Source organism: Passer montanus, unplaced genomic scaffold (genome assembly GCF_014805655.1).
Source record: "Passer montanus isolate IOZ18808 unplaced genomic scaffold, ASM1480565v1 scaffold161, whole genome shotgun sequence".
Lineage (NCBI taxonomy): Eukaryota > Metazoa > Chordata > Aves > Passeriformes > Passeridae > Passer > Passer montanus.
The window spans coordinates 463,807-483,897 of record NW_024363272.1 but is presented as its reverse complement, the minus strand read 5'-3'; the positions used below and the strand labels follow the sequence as shown (position 1 = coordinate 483,897).

Below are 20,091 nucleotides of genomic sequence, written 5' to 3'. Positions count from 1 at the left end.
GTCCCCCATCCACGCTTACCCCACACACATGTCCAGCAGACTCTGCTCCAGACCTGTGACAGAGCGGGGTGAGGGTGGGTGGGCTGGTGGGGTTACCCTGGTGAGCCCCCAGCCCGCTCCCCCTGAGCCCCTCACTCACCAGGGATGACTTGGTGCTTGCCCAGCTCCACCTGCAGGGGGTCCCGGCTCAGTGAGGAGTCGATGATCCGGCCATCCTCCAGGCTGCCCTGTGGGGGGCACGGCCGCGGTCACTGCCACGGGCACCCTTGGGTGGCACCTTCTCCATGTGGCTGCCAGCGTGTTCCCAGTGCTGCTCTGGTGCTGATCCCAGTCCCTGCGGCCTCCCTGTGCCATCCCTGTGCTGATCCCAGTCCCTGTGCCATCCCTGTGCTGATCCCAATCCCTGTGCCACCCTTGTGCCATCCCTGTGCTGATCCCAATCCCTGTGCCATCCCTGTGCCATCCCTGTGCTGATCCCAGTCCCTGTGCCATCCCTGTGCTGATCCCAGTTCTCCTCTGTGCCACCCCTGTGCTGATCCCAGTCCCTGTGCCACCCTTGTGCCATCCCACTCACCAGGGATGACTTGGTGCTTGCCCAGCTCCACCTGCAGGGGGTCCCGGCTCAGTGAGGAGTCGATGATCCGGCCATCCTCCAGGCTGCCCTGTGGGGGGCACGGCCGCGGTCACTGCCACGGGCACCCTTGGGTGGCACCTTCTCCATGTGGCTGCCAGCGTGTTCCCAGTGCTGCTGTGGTGCTGATCCCAGTCCCTGCGGCCTCCCTGTGCCATCCCTGTGCTGATCCCAGTCCCTGTGCCATCCCTGTGCTGATCCCAATCCCTGTGCCACCCTTGTGCCATCCCTGTGCTCAGGGTGGGTGGGCTGGTGGGGTTACCCTGGTGAGCCCCCAGCCCGCTCCCCCTGAGCCCCTCACTCACCAGGGATGACTTGGTGCTTGCCCAGCTCCACCTGCAGGGGGTCCCGGCTCAGTGAGGAGTCGATGATCCGGCCATCCTCCAGGCTGCCCTGTGGGGGGCACGGCCGCGGTCACTGCCACGGGCACCCTTGGGTGGCACCTTCTCCATGTGGCTGCCAGCGTGTTCCCAGTGCTGCTGTGGTGCTGATCCCAGTCCCTGCGTGTTCCCAGTGCCATCCCTGTGCTGATCCCAGTCCCTGCGGCCTCCCTGTGCCATCCCTGTGCTGATCCCAGTCCCTGTGCCATCCCTGTGCTGATCCCAATCCCTGTGCCACCCTTGTGCCATCCCTGTGCTGATCCCAGTCCCTGTGCCACCCCTGATCCCAATCCCTGTGCCACCCCTGTGCTGATCCCAGTCCTTGTGCCATCCCTGTGTTGATCCCAGTCCTTGTGCCATCCGTGTGCCATCCCTGTGCTGATCCCAGTCCCTGTGCCACCCCTGATCCCAATCCCTGTGCCATCCCTGTGTTGATCCCAGTCCCTGCAGCCCCCCTGTGCCATCCCTGTGCTGATCCCAGTTCTCCTCTGTGCCACCCCTGTGCTGATCCCAGTCCTTGTGCCATCCGTGTGCCATCCCTGTGCTGATCCCAATCCCTGTGCCACCCCTGATCCCAGTCCCGGTACACTCCGTGCCACCCTGGGACATTGTCCCCCACTCTCAGTCCCTGTGCCATCCCAAGTTAATCCTCAGGCTGATCCCAGAGCCAGCCATGCCCATCCTGGCGTTGTCCCAGCCCCAGTGTCACCCCTGCGCCACTCCAGGTGCCACCCAGAGCCCATCCTGGACCTGTCCCCATGCCAGTCTCACTGGCACCATCCCCTCATCCAGCCCCCGTGCCCACCCCGCCACCACCCCTACGCTCACTCCGCTTCCACCCCGGTACCGCCCCATTTCCCAGCCTGGTACCACCCCCGGTACCGCCCCGGTGCCGGTGCCGGTGCCGGTGCCCGTGCCCCGCCCGCCGCAGCGCAGTGCTGACGTGTTCCTCCCGCCGCGCACCGTGTAGTGGATGTGCACCGTGTCCCCCGGCGCCGACAGCTCCGTGCAGCCCTCGGGGGGTCCCACCTGCAACGGGGAGTCACGGGGAGCCGGGACGGGACCCCCTCCCCTCGGGCTCCGCGCAGCCCCCGCGCCCACGGGACCCCCGAGCGCGCCCCGAGAGCCGAACTCCAACCGGGGCCCCCCCGTCCTCGCTGCGCCGCCTTCTTCCGCCACAGCCCGGTCCTCCCGCCGCCCTGCCATCGCAGCCCGCTCCTCCCGGTGCCCCGTGGCTCCCCCCCGCCGCAGCCCGGGCCTCCCGGTGCTTCCTCCCGCCCCGTGCCCAGGCCGGGCTCCCCGGTGCCCCCCGAGCGGCACCATCCCGCCGGTGCCCCGAGTCCCGCCGGTCCCGTCCCGGTCTCAGCTGCCTGCCCAACGGGGCCGCGTGGCTCCCCGGTGCCCGGTGCCTCCCGCGCAGCCCCGGTTCCCCCGTTTCCCCCGCGCTCACGATGGTTTCCAGCCGTAGCTCCCGGGCGCCGGTTTCGGTTTCGCTCTCGGCGGCGCGGGAGAGCGGCGGCGGCGGCAGCAGCAGTGCCAAGAAGAGCAGCGCGGCGGGGAACGGCATGGCCGGGCCGGCGGCGGAGGAACGGGCACCGGGACCGGGACCGCCCCCCACCTCGGGCCCCGCCCTCGGGACCGCCCCCGCACCGAGACCGGCCCCGGGACGGGCACCGGCGTCTCCTCCGGGCCCCCGCGGATGCTCAGCACCCGCCGCTGCCTCGGTGCCCGGTGCCACGCGGGCTCTGCGCTCCGTGGGGACCCCGGTGGGCACCGGAGTCCGCCCCTGCCCGGGACCGTCCCGGTGGCTTCGGCCCACACCGAGCGGGGGTTCCCGGTGAGGGTCGGGGGTGTGAAACGGAGGGTCCGGGCGGGGGTCCGGGCCGGGGGTCGCGTCCCAGGCTCCGGTTGGGTGCAGCCCCCGGAGTCCTGGCGCCGCCGGTGCCGGCAGGCGGCAGCACAGCCCGGGGAAACCGGCACCCACCGGGGACCGGGACCCCTCCCCGGGTCCAGAACCCTCCTGCAGCCCCCCGCGGGTCCAGCTCATTCCTTCTCCTCGCACCTCTGCGGCTCTTCCAGCCCCGGCAGCGCAGGACGAGGCAAACCGAGCCCCGAGCCCGGGCTGGGGTCCCGCGGGCCGGCTGGAGCCCGGTGGGACCGAACCCATCCCTGGGGACACCCAGCCCTTAGGGCAGAGCTGGGAACACAGGGAATCCCCCCGGTCCGGCGGGGTCACACCCGGGATTTCCCACCCCGTGCCCGCGGGGATGGCCCCGTCGGTGTCCCCGGTGCCGCTCCGGGACGGTGACGGCGTTGAGGCCGGGTGCAGCTCCCGGACGACGGCATCGGCACGCCGGCCCCACCGGCGCACCCACATACCAGCCTCGGTTGCCGAGAGGTGGGGAAGCCGGGCTGGCGGCTGGGCCCGGGCCGCTAATGGGATTAGGGGCGCCGGGTCAGCCCCCACCACACAAAGCCGTCGGTCCGGCCGGTGGGAACGCGTCGGTGCCGGCCCCGCTGCTCCCGCCCACCGGGGAGCCCCGGGCAGCCACAGTGAGCCCCGCGATGGAGCTCCCAGAGCCCCCCGGCCATCCCCACTGCGGCTCCTCCATGTCACATCCATGGTCCCCAGGTCACTGTGGGACACGGGTCACCTGCACTGGAGCACCCCATGTCATCTTCATGGCCCCCAAACCACTGTGGGACACGTGTCACCTGCATTAGAGCACCCCTCATGTCACCTCTGTGGCCCCCAACCCACTGTGGGGTACGGGTCACCCACACTGGAGCACCCCCATGGCCCCCATCTCACTGGGGGACATGTGTCACCTGCACTGGAGCACCCCCATGTCATCTTCATGGCCCCCCAACCCACTGTGGGACATGTGTCACCTGTACTGGAGCTCCCCCATGTCACCTCCACAGCCTCCAACCCACTGGGGAGCCCTGGTCACCTGCATTGGGGCACCCCCATGTCACCTCCACAGCCTCCAACCCACTGGGGAGCCCTGGTCACCTGCACTGGGGCACCCCCATGTCACCTCCGTGGCCCCCAACCCACTGTGGGACATGTGTCACCTGCACTGGAGCTCCCCCATGTCACCCTCATGGCCCCCAACTTACTGTGGGACATGTGTCACCTGCACTGGAGCTCCCCCATGTCACCTCCATGGCCCCCAACCCACTGTGGGACATCTGTCACCTGCACTGGAGCTCCCCACGTCACCTCCATGGCCCCCAACCCAGTAGGGAGCCCTGGTCACCTGCGCTGGAGCACCCCCATGTCACCTCCACAGCCCCCAAACCACTGGGGAGCCCTGGTCACCCCATTCTGGGCCCTGGCGCTGGCTCTGGTCACCCCATTTTGGGGTGCTGGGTCCTGGTCACCCCATTCTGGGCCCTGGCGCTGGCTCTGCAGCTCCCGGCCACCAGGGAGCCCCCACCACAGCCCCCCAGTGTCACAGACACGGCCGAGAGCCCCCCAGCCACCAGTCCAGAGGACACGGCGATGGGATGGCAGTGCCAGCCCCAAATGCCACTCAGTCCCCCTTAACCCCTGCGGGGGGGTGACATGGGGAGGGGTGGCAGGGGGGGGCCGAGTCCCACTCGCGCCCATCCCAGCGCTGGCACCGTCCCCACGCCCCAGCTGGGATTAGCACTAATGGGATTTACCATTTCATCCAATATTCCCCTAAAGATGAGCCTGGGAAGGAGGGGGGGGCCCCCTCGCCCCCTGCCAGCCCCACCTCACACCCCCCACCCCCCCTCCCCGTTACGCTCTTTCTAATTAAAGCCAGCCCAGGGCTGTCCATCACCGTCCCCTCCGCGGGACCCCCACGCTGGGGGGGGTGGGGGGCTGTGGAAGAAGAGACGAGGGGCAGAGCTACATAAAACATGTTTAATATCCAAGGGGGGGGTCAGGGGAGGTCACCCACCGTCTCAGGCGCAGGGGGGCCGGGCAGGGCGTGGGGGGGGGACACTGTCCGTCCGTGAGGGGCAGGGACATACAATCACTATGCTGGCATGGGGGGGGAGGGGGCAGGTGGCCAGGGCGAGGAGGGGGGCACGGCCAGGGGGACCACAGAGGTGCTGGCAGCCTTGTGTTGTCCCCCCCCACCTCTGCGAGGGTCACGCTGCGGGAAGGAGACCTGCCTCGAAGTGACATGGGGGGGCTGGGGACGTGTGGAATGCCCTGGGGGGGGCCACACGGGGCCGGGAGGGGGGTGCTGAGAGGGAGGGGGAGGTGTATAGTCCCAAATCCCCCCCACGGCCCTGCTGCCCCCACATTTGGTCCAGAGGAAGGCGAGGGGTGCAGGGACATGCATGGGGACGGGGTGTCCCCGGCCCCCCCAGGCAGGGCAGTGCTGAGGTGGCCCCCCTCCCCCCCAGCCCCCAGCCCACCCTCCCGGGGCTCTGCCCCTGCCCCCCTGGGCGTTATATAGAGCTCTAATTCCACGCACGCACACACGAGATCCGAGGGGAACCAGGGGGACCCCAAAAAAAGGCGAGAAAACCCCACAGCAACCGGTGCCAGAAGAAAGCAAAACCCAACCGGGGCAGGGAGGGGGCGGCCGGGGGGGGCCCTGGCACGGCCCAGGGGGGCACAGGGGGGGACCCCCCTCACTTCTTGTTCTTGAGCTGGTTGGCGAGCCAGTCGAGGCCCTCGTAGAGCCCATCCCCGCTGGTGGCACAGGTGGCCTGGATGTACCAGTTACGGTGGCGCAGGGAGTGCAGCCCCAGCTTGTCCGTGATCTCCGCTGCGTTCATGGCGTTGGGCAGGTCCTGCAGCACACAAGGCAGGTCACACAGGTGACACACAACCCCTCCACGGGGGCTGGCACCAGCCCTGATGCCATGGGGGTGGGCACAACTCTGCCACAGGGCACCATCATCAGCCCTGATGCGACAGGAAGGAGTGGAAATGGGACACGGGGAGGTGACACTCCAGCCCTGACACCACAGGGGTGGCCAGAGTGTGTTAAAGACCAGCCCTGGTGCCATGGGGATGGCCCTGGGGCCACCACCATCCCTGGTGCCCACCACCATCCCTGGTGCCACCGGGATGACCCTGGGGCCACCACAATCCTTCGTGTCACAGGGATGGCCCTGAGGGCCACCACCATCCCTGGTGTCACAGGGATGGCTCCAGGGGCCATGACCATCCCTGGTGCCATGGGATTGGTTCCAGGGGCCATCACAATACCTGGTGTGATGGGGATGACCCTAGGGCCACCACCATCCCTGGTGCCACTGGGATGACCCTGAGAGCCACCACCATCCTTGGTGTCACAGCGATGACTCCAGGGCCACCACCATCCACGGTGGCATGGGATTGGTTCCAGGGGCCACCACCATCCCTGGTGCCATGGGACTGGTCCCAGGGGCCACCACAATCCCTGGTGCCACGGGGATGGCCCTGATGGGATTGGTTCCAGGGGCCACCACCATCCCTGGTGCCACGGGGATGACCCTGGTGCCACCACAATCCTTCGTGTCACAGGGATGGCCCTGAGGGCCACCACCATCCCTGGCGCCACGGGGATGGCTCCAGGGCCACCATCATCCCTGGTGTCATGGGGATAGCCCTGAGGCCACCACTATTCCAGGTGTCACAGCGATGACTCCAGGGCCACCACCATCCCTGGTGCCATGGGACTGGTCCCAGGGGCCACCACAATCCCTGGTGTGACAGGGATGGCCCTGGGGCCACCACAATCCTTCGTGTCACGGGGATGGCCCTGAGAGCCACCACCATCCCTGGTGCCACTGGGATGGCTCTGGGGGCCACAATCATCCCTGGGTTCATGGGGATGGCTCTAGGGCCACGACCATCCCTGGTGTCACAGCGATGGCCCTGAGGGCCACCACAACCTCTGGTGTCCTGAGGATGGCCCTGGAGCCCACCACCATCCCTGGTGTCACTGGGATGGCTCCAGGGCCACCACCATCCCTGGTGCCATGGGACTGGTCCCAGGGGCCACCACAATCCCTGGTGTCCTGGAGATGGCCCTGGGGCCACCACCATCCCTGGTGCCAGTGGGATGACCCTGGTGCCCAGCACCATCCCTGGTGTGATGGGAATGACCCTGGTGCCCAGCACCATCCCTGGTGCCACAAGCACAGACGTGCCTCTGTCACACAGCCACTCCAACACCAGCCTTGATGCCACAGCGAGCCCTACCCCAGCCAGCTGCCCTGACACCGGGGGATGTCTCAGCCCCCCACGAGGCTCTCCCCACCCCCAGACCCACCTGCTTGTTGGCGAAGACGAGGAGCACGGCGTCCCTCAGCTCATCCTCCGCCAGCATCCGCATCAGCTCCTCCCGCGCCTCGTTCACCCGCTCCCGGTCGTTGCTGTCCACCACGAAGATCAGCCCTGGAGGGAGCAGCGGGCACCGTCAGGGCTCCCTGGTGCCACCCCGAGTGCCCCCACGCCGTCCCCTCGGACACCTACCCTGGGTGTTTTGGAAGTAATGCCTCCAGAGGGGCCGGATCTTGTCCTGCCCACCCACGTCCCACACGGTGAAGCTGATGTTCTTGTACTCCACTGTCTCGACGTTGAACCCTGCGGGGAGCGACAGCGGAGGGAAACTGAGGCACGCGGAGCCACCAGCCCCTTCAAAGGAGCCCAGATGGGCAGCGGGCTCTGCTTAGTGGCCCCGCAACCCCACCCACCGATGGTGGGGATGGTGGTGACGATCTCCCCCAGTTTGAGCTTGTAGAGGATGGTGGTCTTCCCAGCAGCGTCCAGCCCCACCATCAGGATCCGCATCTCCTTCTTCCCAATCAGGCTCTTCAGCAGGTTCCCGAAGATGTTGCCCATGGTGACGGCGGCGCTGGCTCTGAGGCCGGATCCTGCGGGGGCATGGGGCAGGCTGGGGGAGGCCCTGAAATCTGCAGGGGTGGAGCTGAGGGGTCCCCCGTGCTTGGTGGTGGGGGGGGTCTGCAGGAATTGGGGATGTCCTGGGGGGATGCAGGGCTTGGGGGACCCCCGGCAAGGGGCTGGGGAGGGGGCCACGCACTGCACGGGGGTGTCTGTGCGTGCAGCTCGGTTTGGCTGCAAAGATGGGGATGCTGCACCCCTGCAAAAGGACAGCCCAGGGCGCTGCGCTGGGGGAAACTGAGGCACGGTTGTCGCCCTCCTCGAGGGCAGCAGAGCCCCCGGATCCAACCCCTCCTCCGCACCATGCCCCCATCACCGCAGCCTCGCCGGAGGGGGAGGTCCCCATCGCCCCCCCCCCCGCACCGCAGCGCGCCCCTTCCCCCGCAGCGTGCGCAGCCCCCGCGCCCCCGCCCCCCCCCCCACCGGTCCCCCCCCCCCCCCCCCCCCCCCCCCCCCCCCCCCCCCCCCCCCCCCCCCCCCCCCCCCCCCCCCCACCGGGACCGGGGGCGCGCGCGGGGAACGGCGGGGGGGGGCAATGGCGAGAACCGCGGGGCGTTACCATGGCAACGGCTGCAGCAGTGCGGGGGGGGCGCTCTGAGGGGGAGTCCCCGTGTCCCCCCCGCCATCAGCCCGGTTCTGGCGGCACCGGGACCGGCAGAGCCCCGACCGAAGGGGAGCCGCACCGGCGGGGCGGGGTGGGAGCGTGGGGAGAGCGGGGTCCCGGGTTTTCCGCCCCCGCCATGAGCACCGGGGAGGCAGAGTCCCGACCGGGGGGGGTCCCTGTGCTTCACGGGGAACGGGGACCCCCGCACCGTCACGGGGGGACAGGCTGAGCACCCCCGCACCGTGCCGGTATCGTCGGTACGGAGGATACCCCGGTGTTCGCAGGCAGGGCAGGGGCAGGGACCGGGCGCGGGGAACCCGCGGGTTCTTCCCACGTCCGTCTGTCCCCGTTGTCCGCTTGTCCGTCCCTGCTCAGCGCCACGGGACGGATGCCCCCCTCTCCCCGGCAGGTACCGGCGGCCACCCCGGGGGCACCGGGCAGCACCGGCCGCCCCGACGGCTGCGGGAACTATTCCAGCGGCACCCCGGGACTGGGGGGATCCCGAGCACCGTGCCGCCGTGCCGCCGTGGGCTGCAGAACGGAGGATGGGGGGAACTGGGGCCCGGGACAGCGGGCACGGAGTGCGAGGGCCCGGAGGGTCCCGGGATGGAGTGGGGGAGGTGAGGGCCGTGGTTGCGCCCCGCCGCTGGTGGCACAGCCCCGGGCAGGGCCCTCCCAGCCGCGCCCCGGGGCCTCCCCGCGGCCGCTGACCTCAGCCCCGGGAGCCCCGACGGGGCGGAGGCCCGAGGGCGTGGACACGGCCCGGCCCGGCCGGGAACCGGGGCGGGGGAGGCGGGAGCGCCGTGCTGGAGCAGTCCCCGGGTCGGCCTTGGGTTCCTCCCGGGCCGGGGGAAGGGGTGCGGGTGGGTGCCGGTGCGAGCCCCCCACCCCCGCCGCCGTCCCGGGCTTTGTCCGTCCCTGAATTAAAGCGGTGAGCGGCGGCCCCGGGCCGTGACGGGCCAGCGGGGCTAATCCGGCCCCGCATGACTGGTCCGGGGAAACCGCGGCCGGGGGATTACCCCCCCCGGTTCCCGCCCCAACGGGGGACTCAGCTCAAGCCCCCCGGCCCGTCAGGCCCCGCGCTGGGGACTTCACACCCACCGACCACCGGCCCGGGCGGGGATGGCGGGGACAGTCTTGTCCGGGCCAGCACCAGCCCTGCGTGCCCGTGTTCTGCCCGTGGGCACGGCAGGCCGCCTCCCGCCAGCGTCCGAGCACCCCCTGCCCTTCCTTCTATCCCCCGTCCCTCAATCCCTCCACCCCCGGTCCGTCCCTACCTCCGACACCGGGTACCGGCCCAGACTGGGCGCTCGGGGGCAACGGGAGCCGTGCGGGGCCGTGCCGTACCCACGCGGGTTGTAGACACCGTGGGTGTCCGCGGGGCTCCGGGGTGCCGCCGGGACAGCCCGGGACAACCCGGGCTCGAGCGGCTGGAGGAGGCTGTAGCCCCGTCCCGCCGGGCACGGACTAGAACCGGAGAGGGCTCCGTGGGCTCCGGAGGGGCGCCCGGTAGCCTCGACGGTCCACGAGCCTGGGGACAGCACGTCGTGACACTAGGACGGTGTCCCCGGGCTTTCCCGGGACTGTTGTCCCCGTGCGCCCTGGGCTGTCACGGAGCTCTGCCTCCCCCGTGCGCCCGGGACTGTCCCGGGAGATCCCGCCACTGCTGCCCCTGTGCACCCCGCGCTGTCCCGGGACATCCCGGGCTATCCCCGTTCCCCCGTGCGCCCGGAGCCGTCCGGGGCCGTCCCGGGTTATTCCGGGAGCAGCTCCTCCTTGTGCCGGGAGCTGTCGCGGGCCGGTGCCGGTAGAACGTGCGCGCGGGACGGCGGGGAAGGCGGGGGGCGGCAGCCGGGAGCTCTGGGCACGGGGCCGGGGCGCAGCCACCCGCCGGGCTAATCCGGGCCGTGACGGACAGCCCCGGCGCCGCCGCTCCCGCCGCCCCGTAAGAGATGCCGCAGCTCCGCCGCTCCCCATTGTTAGGGCGAGGACGCGGGGAGGCCCCGCGCGGCGGGACCGGCCCACGGGGACCCTCCGCGCCGCCCCTATAAGAGGGAAGGGGCTGGAAGATGCTCCCGGGTGCTGAGCGCTGTGCACCCGCCGCGCCGAGCCGAGTCCAGCCCTGCCGGCTCCCCGGGGAGCTGCCGGTACCGACCAGCGGCGCTGGGTACCGCGCACGGACCGCCGAGAACCAGCAGCGGTACCGACACCGCGTACCGAGCGCAGAGTGCGGAGCACCGGGTCCCCAGGAGCGGCGCCGCCAACGGAGCGCCCGACGCCGCGCTCCGGGACCCGGTCAGCGGGCGCTGGGCACCGCACCCCCGACGCCGCGCCCGCCCGGCGCTCCCCGCGGCCGTCCTCGTCTCGGAGCCGCCCCGCGCGTCCGGAAACACGCGTGGATGTAGCGGCCGGGCCGGGGGCTCTGCGGCACCATAAATACCGGGACGGCCGCTCGCCCGCGCACTCTGCCGGGGCTCCCGGGGCCGGAGCCATGCGCGCCGCCGCGCTGGGGCTGGCGCTCCGGGCACTCTGGGCTCTGGCCCTCTCCTCCCTCTCCAACACGCTGGCAGTGAACAACAGCGGGCGGTGGTGGTGAGTCGGACAGCACCGGCACCGGCACTGGTACCGGCAGTGGCAGCGGGGTGGTGAGGCGGGAGGGCGGGGCTGGCACGGGCACAGCGGGGACTGCCCTGTGCGCGGGGATGGGGCGTGTGGGGGGACACAGGGCTGCGACCCCCGTTTGGGATCCCTGCAGGGGATGCTGCGGTGGCACCGAGGAGCCTGCGGGGAGGCTGAGGTGAGGAGGGAGGCGCTGGGGACCCCCCGCTAGTGGTGACCGTCCCCACCTGTGCCGCAGGGGCATCATCAACGTGGCCTCGTCCACCAACCTGCTGACAGACTCCAAGAACGTGCAGCTGGTGCTGGACCCCAGCCTGCAGCTGCTGAGCCGAAAGCAGCGCAAGCTGATCCGGCAGAACCCCGGCATCCTGCACAGCGTCAGCTCCGGCCTCCAGACTGCCATCAAGGAGTGCAAGTGGCAGTTCCGCAACCGCCGCTGGAACTGTCCCACCTCCCAGGGCCCCAACATCTTCGGCAAAATCGTCAACCGGGGTGAGGCTGGGGGTCAGCACGGGGGGTCCCCACACCTCCTCCACACACCCCCAAGTTGGGATGCTCGTCAAAACACCCCTGGTTTGTCACGGGGCGTCACCAGCCCATCGTGATGGAGGGTTGGGGGTGCCAGTGGGTACCCCCTCCCCATCCTGGCAGCACCCTGAGGCCCCGCTCCCTCCACAGGCTGCCGGGAGACAGCGTTCATCTTTGCCATCACCAGTGCCGGTGTCACGCACTCGGTGGCCCGGTCGTGCTCGGAGGGGTCCATCGAGTCCTGCACCTGTGACTACCGGCGCCGTGGCCCTGGGGGCCCTGACTGGCACTGGGGGGGCTGCAGTGACAACATCGACTTCGGTCGCCTCTTTGGGAGGGAGTTTGTGGACTCCAGTGAGAAGGGCCGGGACCTGCGTTTCCTCATGAACCTGCACAACAACGAGGCCGGGCGCATGGTGAGGGCACTGGGGGCTTGGTGAGGGCACGGGGGGGTGGGCACAGAGATGAGCACGGCCACCAAGACCTTCAGCCTGTTCCCACGTGTCTGTTGGGAACAGCTGGAGTTGAGTTTCACACTTATCTTTGGGACAAGTGATGCCCAAGAGATGTGACACTGCAGGAACGAGGGGTGTAGGAGCACGGTGGTCCCCAGGGGGGTCCCAGGCTCCTCACAGGGCCCAAAATTCCCCTTTCCTTCCAGACGGTCTTCTCGGAGATGCGCCAGGAGTGCAAGTGCCACGGCATGTCGGGCTCCTGCACTGTCCGCACCTGCTGGATGCGCCTGCCCACCTTCCGTGCCGTGGGCGACGTCCTGAAGGATCGCTTTGACGGCGCTTCCCGCGTCATCTACGGCAACAAGGGCAGCAACCGGGCGTCGCGGGTGGAGCTGCATCACCTGGAGCCCGAGAACCCGGCCCACAAGCCCCCCTCGCCCCACGACCTCGTCTACTTCGAGAAATCCCCCAATTTCTGCACCTACAGCGGGAAGATGGGCACGGCGGGCACGGCCGGGAGGTTCTGCAACAGCTCCTCGCCGGGGCTGGACGGCTGCGAGCTGCTGTGCTGCGGGCGCGGGTACCGCACGCGCACCCAGCGCGTCACCGAGCGCTGCAACTGCACCTTCCACTGGTGCTGCCACGTCAGCTGCCTCAACTGCACCAACACCCAGGTGCTGCACGAGTGCCTGTGAGCTGCACCCCGGGACCACCCTGCCCAGCCCCGGAGGGGGTCTGCGCCACACGCCCCCCATGACGGGTGCCCGGCTGGATTGAAGGCACCTATGGGTGGGGGGGTGGATGTGTCCTAGGGACCCCCATCCTGCCGTGGGTGGGCTCAGTGCCAAGCACCTTCCCGGCCACTCCCCGGCTCCACGGGGTCACTTCTTGCTGTAAATAAAATATTTATTGTGGACGGTTTGGTGCTGCCGCCCCCACCCTGCTTCGCTGGCCCCAGGCCCTGTTTTTTATAATTAAAGATAATAATAATTAATAATAATTAATAATAATAATGATGCTTTGTTACAGGTGTCATTGATAGCCTTTAGAGAAGAATAAAGAATATATTTTTATCAGTCCTGCCCTGATTTTTGTCTGGGGGGGCTGGGGGAAGGAGGGGATGAGCTGTTGGGGGGACACCAATGTACCCCAAACTGTGCTGTCCACATCCATCTGTCCATCCATCACTTCTCCATCCCCTCACCTCCCCATTCCACATCCATCAGCCTCTCCGGCTGCTCTCTGTCCATCTTCCTCCTCCTTCACTCCGCTCTCTGCCATCCCCTCCCCGCAGACCCCCTTCCTCCTCCCGCTGTGCCCGTCTCCATCGCAGCCATTCCTGCCGCCGCTCCCGGCCGGGACGTCCATCCCCACGGCTGCGGCGCCCATCACCATGGCACCTTGACTGCAGCATCTCCGATGCTGGAATTTGCCGGGGCGGTCGGGCTGGTGCCGCCGAGGCCGGGAGTTGGGAGCGGCCCCGGGAGGTACAAGACGACAGACAGGGAATGAGCATCGTCCATCACCGCTACCGGCCGGGGCTGACGGCTCCCCTCGGCTCCGGGGGAAAAGCAGGGCCGGGGGAGGGCACCGGGGTTACCGGGGCAGGGGCCAGAGGGGGCAGAGGTGGCCACTGGCCCCACAAACAGCCCTACATCCGTGCGTGACCACAAGAGAAATGTTGTGGCAAAGAGGGGGTGCAGCTCCGTGGTTGGCAGGTGTTCTGCTGGCATGGAAATCCTCCTGGGATGGGCATCTCTCTGGGACAGGCTTTCCTCGGGATGGGTATCCCTCTGGAATGGGCATCCCGTCACAATGGGCATCCTCTTGGGACAGTCCTCCCCACCGGGATGGGAATTCAGCATGCAGGACATGCCCTGAGATGGGTTTTTCCCTGGGATAAGCACCCCAAAGGGGTGGGCATATCCCCAGAAGGGGCATCCTTGGGAAGGGAATCCTTCTGGGACGGGCATCCCCCCATGATGGGCACCCTTGCGGTGGGCACAGGGTCCACACATCCCCCCTGCACCGTGACTTCACACTTGGGGACATCAAAACCTCCCTCTCTGTGTCTGGGGGACCCCCAGCCCGGTGCCCACCTGTCCCGGGGGTCCCCCCAGCCCGGGCTCCCCCCCCAGAGCCGGGAACCTCTCGGGGCCCCTGAGGCTGCGCCGCATCAAAGGCTGCGGGATGACGCTGCCACCACCCGAAATATCCCGCGGAGCCGATAGTGGAAAAGTTGATGTTTAGACTCAAAGGAGGGGGGGAAAAACACCCTGGGGGCCCCCGCTGCCCGCGCCAAGGTCAAAACACAGCCCAGCGTGGAGAATAAAATACCAAAAGGCAAGGAAAACGCCTGGAAAGGAACACAGCCCGAAATAACCCTCCGAGCATCTCCCGCCTGCCGGGTTATCTGCCTGCTAAATTCTGCTCCTGCTTCAGCATGAAAATAGCCTGTTTTCCTGCGGTAGGAGTCAGGAATATAGATAATGACATTCTTATAAGTCACCTCTGTTACTCAGCTTTTCCTGTGTGTCCTGCTGGGCACCTCGGGCAGCCGCGACCCCCGGGTGGGCAGGGGCACCCTGGGCACGGGGCACAGACCTCCCCGGCTTGGACAAATATTCCTGGGTGCTGGAAATAGCTGCTGTGGGCCAGAGCAGGGCCAGGGAGAGGCGGTGCCATCCTGCAGCAGGCTGTCACAGCTGGGAACAGCTGGATGGTGGCCACAAGCTGGGTCTGCCGAGGGCTGGGACAACCCCAGCCCTGTTCAGGGATGGGGTGCAGGGGGCTCTGCCTGGGGGTGTGGGACAGAGAGACAGGATGACACACGGAAGTGAAGGACAGAGGGACAGGGCTGCTTTCAGGACAGAGGAAAGATGTCATTCTCAGAAATGTGGGGCACTGGGACAGGACAGAGCCCAGGGGTGCAGGACAGAGGGACAGAGCCATGCCCAGGGGTGCAGGACAGTGGGATGGTGACATTCCCCGAAGTGCAGGACAGAAAAACAGGACAATGCCCAAAGTTTCTGGTCAGAGGGACAGGACGACACAGAGAGATGCAGAACAGAGCCATGCCTAGAGGTGTGGGACAGAGGGATGGTGTCATTCCCAGAATGCAGACAGAGGGACAGGACAGTGCCCAGGGGTGCAGGACAGGGGAATTGTGTCATTCCCAGAGGTGCAGGACAGGGGAATTGTGTCATTCCCAGAGGTGCAGGACAGGACAGTGCCCAGGGGTGCAGGACAGGGGAATTGTGTCATTCCCGGGGGTGCAGGACAGGACAGTGCCCAGAAAGGTGGGGCAGGAGGACTTTGTCATTTCCAGAAATGCAGAACAGAATGACAGGACAGACAGACAGACAGAGCTATGCCCACCTGCCCAGACCCTCAGGTGGCCCCATCCCACCTGCGGGACCGTCCCCATCCCCTCCCATCCCATCCCCTGTCACCATCACCAGCGGCACAGCCCCGTCCCGGCTCCCCTCGCCTCCGGTCCATGCGGACCCACGTCCCGCCAGCTCCCGGCTTGTCCGGCCGCCCCCTCCCATCCGCCGCATTCCTCCGGCGCGGGGCCAACGCGCCCAGCAACGGTGGCAGCGCTGGCCTCTAATCCCCGGGCATGCCAGCCCCGGGGGGACCGTCGCCGTCACCCACTCCCTGATAGGTGACCAATGCCCGAGACGAACAATTAGGGACAAAGCGGAGCCGCCGGGGGCTAACGCCGGCCTTCACGGGTGCCTTGTGCGGCATTCGGCGGGTTTAATGAATTGTCCATCAATCCTTTCAGCTCCGCTCGCCCGGGCTGGATTAATCTGAGAAGCCGCAGTGGGGAAGGAGCCGCTAAGCCTGTATTTATTACTCTGCCATTGTAACTAATTGAGGTAATTATCTGTGACTCCAACCCCGCGCAACAATGCCGCATTCACCGGACCCTTCCCACCGGCTCCTCGCGCGGCCTGGGAGAGCCGGCACCGCGGGCTGGGACGGGGACACGCTGGGACAGGGACACGCTGGGACAGGGACACGCTGGGGACGCTCAGGAAGGTGGCGGGGAACCAGGTGACACCGCGCTGTGGGGACACGGACAGTGCTGCTGGGGTGTGGCACGGCCAGTGCCAGCCGCACGTGTCGGGGACACCGCCAACAGCAGCGCACACACGGACACAGAGCTCTGGGGACACCATTGTCACCGGCGACACACGCAGGTCACAGCTCGCTGGGGACACCGCCAGAGCTGGCACATACATGGACGTGGCTGCTTTGGGACATTGCCAACAGCAGTGACACATGAGGCACTCTGGGGACGCCAGTCACCACCAGTGACACACGCGGGTCGCGGCTGTCTGGGGACAGCAGCAGCACACACATGGGCACAGGTCTGTGGTGACACCGCTGTCACAAGTGACACACGAGGCTCTCAGACACCAGCAGCACCCACGACACACGCGGGTCACTGGGAACACAGCCAGAGCTGGACACGCCACTGTCACCGGTGACACACGAGGGTCACCGCTCCCCGGGGTGACACGCAGGGCTGCAGTGACTCTCAGACAGCACCGGCGCGGGTGTCACACGTGGCTGACGGCTCTCTGGGGACACAGCACCGCTCCCGGGACAGGCGCGACCCCCGGAGCCCCCCGGGGCGCTCGGTCACCGGCTGCGCGGCGACATCTGGCGGCTACGGGCGACAACGCGTCCCTTTCCGGGGGCTCCGGTACCGGGAGGGACCCCCCGGTCCCACGCGTTGGCACCGCACGGGCTGAGCCCCCCCTGCCCCCGGGGGTCCCCGGGTTGCGGCGGGTCCGGGGGCCCGGCGGGTGCCCCGGGGGTGCCGGGGGAAGGCGCTGGCGCCGGGGCAGCCCGAATTAGAAGGTGATTTTCCCGGCGGGGAGCGGGTTTGGGCAGGAGCTGATCCCACGGGAAGGGCAGCGCCGCTGCCCCCGCGTCTGGGACACCCCGCGCCACGCCGGGCACCGCGCCGAGCCGGGGCATGACGCGCTGTGCTGCGCCGTGCCAGGTTATACCAGGCTGTGCCAAGCTGTGTTAGTTTGTGTCGAGCCGTGCCAGGTTATACCAACCTGTGCCAAGCCGTGCCAAATCGCAAAGAGCTGTTCTGGGTTGTTCCGGCCTTTGTGAAGCTGTGCTGTGCCAAACTGAGCCATGCCAGGCTATGCTAAGATATGCCAAGTCGTGCCCAGCTGTGCTGAGCTGTGCCAAACAGGCTGTGCCAAGCGTTCCGGGCTTTGCCGAGCCATGCTGAGCTGTGCTGTGCCGTCTCAGGTGGTATCAGGCTGTGCCAAGCTCTGCCAGGCTGCGCTGAGCTGTTCTGAGCTGTGCCTTGCCATTCAAAGCCGTGCCAAGGCTGCTGAGTTGTGCTTGGCTCTTCTGGGCTTTGCCAAGCCACGCCAGGCTGCTGTGCCAAGCCGACCCGTGCCAAGCTGTGCCAGGCTATACCAAGCTGTGCCAAGACCTGCTGGGCCATACCAAGCCACGTTCCAAACTGTGCCAGGCCGTGGCAGGCTGCATCATGCCGTGACAATCTGTGACAATCCATGACAAGGCACGTGGGTCACACCACACCGTGCCAACACTCCTGTGCCGTGCCAGGCCATGCCAAGCCGTGCCAGGTGCCACCGTACCGTGTGCAGGACCACACCTGTGCCAGGCTGAGCTGCAGTTGTCATCGTGGCTCAGGCCAGACCCAGGTGTGGCACTCCCATGCCACCTCGGCCACGCGCCAGGACAGGGGACACATGGGGTGACGTGGCCCCGGGGGTGCCCCCCCAACCTACCGGGTGGCCTTGCTGCGACAGCTGCCCCGTGCCGTGACCTCCGCGCCGGTGTCACCGGCATAATGACAGGGTCGCGCCGGGGGGCGGGGGAGGAGCCGGTTTTAAATAACGTGCAAATTGGACACGATATTTGTGCGGTTTCCTGGGGCCGCGGGGATCCTCCCCCCCCCCGCAGCGTGACTAAGAGGGGGCGGCTGTTTGGGGGGGGGGAGACAGTGGACAGTCCCCCCCACCCCGGGTGAGTCACTCGGGGTCCCCCCCCGGCCGTGACGTGGGGTCGGTGGCCGAGGGCCAGCCCTGCTGTGCTCACCTACAATTATGGGGGATACGGGGGGGGCTGGCACGTCCTGCCCGTGTTGTGACGCACTGTGGTGGCGGCCGGGACACCCGGGACCTCCGACTGACCCCGGCACCATAACGGGGGAGGGGTCCGGACACCGGGAATGTCACGGGGGCGTGCCCACACACCTTGCTGAGGAGGTGATGCCCCCTCCCCCGACCCCACACAAACAGGGGCAGAGGCGGCACACCGGCATCGCGGAGCTTTTATTGGGGTCAGCCCGTGGGAACTCCAGCCCCGAGCCCCACCCAAGCCCCTCCCCTGAGAACCACACCCCGCTAAGCCCCGCCCCATAAGCGCCACACCCATTCAAGCCCCGCCCCTCAGGCAGGGGTGGGGCTGGCGGAGCCCGGGGGGGCTCCGGTGCTCTCCAGGCTGCTGCTGCTGCTGCTGTAGGCGCGGGGGTCTCGGCAGAGCCGCTGCCGGGAGCCCCCCACGCTGCCCTCGGCATCCGAGTCCGAGTCGGGCGCCGTGTGCCGGCGGATGCGGGACACGGCCTCTCGCAGCGCCTGGGCGTACAGCACCGGCCGCCGCGGGGGGAGCCGCCCGCGGGGCCCCCCGCAGCCCCCCGGGCTCTGCCACGGGCTGCGGGGGCTGCCGGGGGGCTCCCGGGGCGGCGAGGGCGCGGCAGGAGGGCTGCCAACCCCGGGGGGCACGGAAGGGCTGCGGGGAGGGGTGCCAGGCCCCCCCAGGGATGCCCTGGCATAGCGGACCTGCTGTCGCTGCGGGGGTGGCACGTACTGGGCACGGACCACCACGCGGGTGGCGTCGATGAGGACGTGTCCCCCCGTCCCCCGCTGGCCCCTCCCGCGCCCCGGTGCCCGCTCCCGGCCGGCTGATGCCCGTGGCAGCGTCTGGCAGTGCCGGGGGGTGCCAGGCCCGCCTGGGGACAGCGGCGTCCCACGGGGCCACCGGTGCTTGGCCTCGGTGGCCGCCCGGGGCAGCGTGTGGCTCCAGCCCCCCGGCACAGCCCCCCGGGCCCGAGGAGCCGGCGGGGGGCTGCGGGGTCCCCGCAGGGGGCGGAGCTGCAGGGTGCGGTGGGGACCGTCATAGGCGGGGGGGGCGATGTAAGGGGGGGGTCCCCCACGGCGGGCGTGGGCCGCCTGCACCCGCTGCATGTGCACCTCGTAGGTGGGGGGGCCCAGCTTGTCCCCCGACAGCGGGGGCCGAGGCGTGGGCACGGGGTGGCCCCCCCAGGCTCCAGTGCCCCCTGGCACTGCCCCCTCAAGCTGCCGCGGGGGGCAGGGGGTGGGGGGTACCCGGGGCCGGGTGGTGAAGTCCTGCAGGCGGCAAGGGGGGTTGGAGGGCACTGGGGGCCAGGGGGGGGCCAGCTCGGCCACAAAGCGCTTCTCCAGGAACCTGCAAGACAGAGAGGGGGAGTGAGGGGAGCGAGGGAGGGGAGCAGGATGGAAACCCCCCCCTCCCTCACCCAGCCCGCGGTCCCCACTCACGCGTACTCCCCGGCGATGCGGCGGTAGGTCCAGGGGGGCTCGGGCCAGCAGCCCGCGGCCATGCCGGTGGCACCGGGGCTGCAACACGCCACCGTGTCGATCTCCACCAGCACCAGCTTGGTCCGCTCGCAGATCCGCAGGCGCCCCGCACGCCTCTCCGGACCCCCCAGCATGGCCCCGGCCGAGAGGGGGGTCCCCGCGGCGGGGGGCTCGGCGGAGCCTCGGCGGGGCCAGCAGCCCACCCACGCGCACCCACCTGCCGCACGTGTGCCCGCGGGGACGCCGTGTCCCGCCCGGTGCCACCTCGGGCCACGCTGACCCCCGGGCGGCCGGCGCACCGTGGGGACCTCACCGGCCGTCCCAGGGGTGTCGTGTGGCGTGTGTGTGTTTGTGTCCCCCCCCCCC

At 68.8% G+C, this 20,091-nt stretch overlaps 4 protein-coding genes across 5 annotated transcripts in view; 1 reads left to right on the top strand and 3 right to left on the bottom strand.

Moving 5' to 3' along the window:
- Positions 1-896: 896 nt before the first annotated feature.
- Positions 897-2,631, bottom strand: LOC120499502 (peptidyl-prolyl cis-trans isomerase FKBP11-like). The gene is made up of 3 exons (XM_039703287.1): positions 2,462-2,631; positions 1,975-2,040; positions 897-1,024 (listed from the first exon to the last, which is right to left on the bottom strand). Exons 1-3 carry the CDS (start codon positions 2,576-2,578, stop codon positions 929-931), a joined length of 279 nt encoding a protein of 92 aa, XP_039559221.1. The 5' UTR covers positions 2,579-2,631; the 3' UTR covers positions 897-928.
- Positions 2,632-5,487: 2,856 nt separating this feature from the next.
- On the bottom strand, positions 5,488-7,893 carry ARF3 (ADP ribosylation factor 3). Its single transcript, XM_039703281.1, has 4 exons — positions 7,687-7,893; positions 7,466-7,576; positions 7,263-7,387; positions 5,488-5,793 (listed from the first exon to the last, which is right to left on the bottom strand). Exons 1-4 carry the CDS (start codon positions 7,832-7,834, stop codon positions 5,632-5,634), a joined length of 546 nt encoding a protein of 181 aa, XP_039559215.1. The 5' UTR covers positions 7,835-7,893; the 3' UTR covers positions 5,488-5,631.
- Positions 7,894-10,929: 3,036 nt separating this feature from the next.
- WNT1 (Wnt family member 1) lies at positions 10,930-14,061 on the top strand. The gene is made up of 4 exons (XM_039703267.1): positions 10,930-11,090; positions 11,356-11,609; positions 11,796-12,061; positions 12,307-14,061. The coding sequence occupies exons 1-4, from the start codon at positions 10,990-10,992 to the stop codon at positions 12,793-12,795; spliced, it is 1,110 nt and encodes a 369-aa protein (XP_039559201.1). The 5' UTR covers positions 10,930-10,989; the 3' UTR covers positions 12,796-14,061.
- A 4,142-nt stretch (positions 14,062-18,203) lies between these two features.
- The window catches only part of DDN (dendrin), a 2,508-nt gene continuing 620 nt past the window's right edge, over positions 18,204-20,091 (bottom strand). The window contains exons 2-3 of one of the 2 annotated variants that reach the window (XM_039703261.1): positions 19,687-19,764; positions 18,204-19,594 (exon numbers count right to left, since the gene is read on the bottom strand). In XM_039703261.1, the coding sequence (XP_039559195.1) occupies positions 18,559-19,594; positions 19,687-19,748 (1,098 nt within the window). In that variant the 5' untranslated portion in view covers positions 19,749-19,764 and the 3' untranslated portion in view covers positions 18,204-18,558. Of the gene's footprint in view, positions 19,595-19,686; positions 20,086-20,091 lie in introns of those variants that run through there. The other variant, XM_039703259.1, reaches the window with a different exon arrangement.

Bases quoted from the DNA above. Each gene is read 5' to 3' on its own strand.
- LOC120499502 (XM_039703287.1), bottom strand. From the start codon at position 2,578: ATGCCGTTCCCCGCCGCGCTGCTCTTCTTGGCACTGCTGCTGCCGCCG. The intron at 2,041-2,461 runs GTGAGCGCGGGG...TCCCCGTTGCAG, and splicing joins AGCTACGGCTGGAAACCATC to GTGGGACCCCCCGAGGGCTG. The intron at 1,025-1,974 runs GTGCGCGGCGGG...TGCCCCCCACAG, and splicing joins CGGTGCACATCCACTACACG to GGCAGCCTGGAGGATGGCCG.
- WNT1 (XM_039703267.1), top strand. From the start codon at position 10,990: ATGCGCGCCGCCGCGCTGGGGCTGGCGCTCCGGGCACTCTGGGCTCTG. The intron at 11,091-11,355 runs GTGAGTCGGACA...CCTGTGCCGCAG, and splicing joins AACAACAGCGGGCGGTGGTG to GGGCATCATCAACGTGGCCT. The intron at 11,610-11,795 runs GTGAGGCTGGGG...CTCCCTCCACAG, and splicing joins CGGCAAAATCGTCAACCGGG to GCTGCCGGGAGACAGCGTTC.
- ARF3 (XM_039703281.1), bottom strand. From the start codon at position 7,834: ATGGGCAACATCTTCGGGAACCTGCTGAAGAGCCTGATTGGGAAGAAG. The intron at 7,388-7,465 runs GTAGGTGTCCGA...TGCTCCCTCCAG, and splicing joins TTACTTCCAAAACACCCAGG to GGCTGATCTTCGTGGTGGAC. The intron at 5,794-7,262 runs GTGGGTCTGGGG...TGTGTGCTGCAG, and splicing joins TCGTCTTCGCCAACAAGCAG to GACCTGCCCAACGCCATGAA.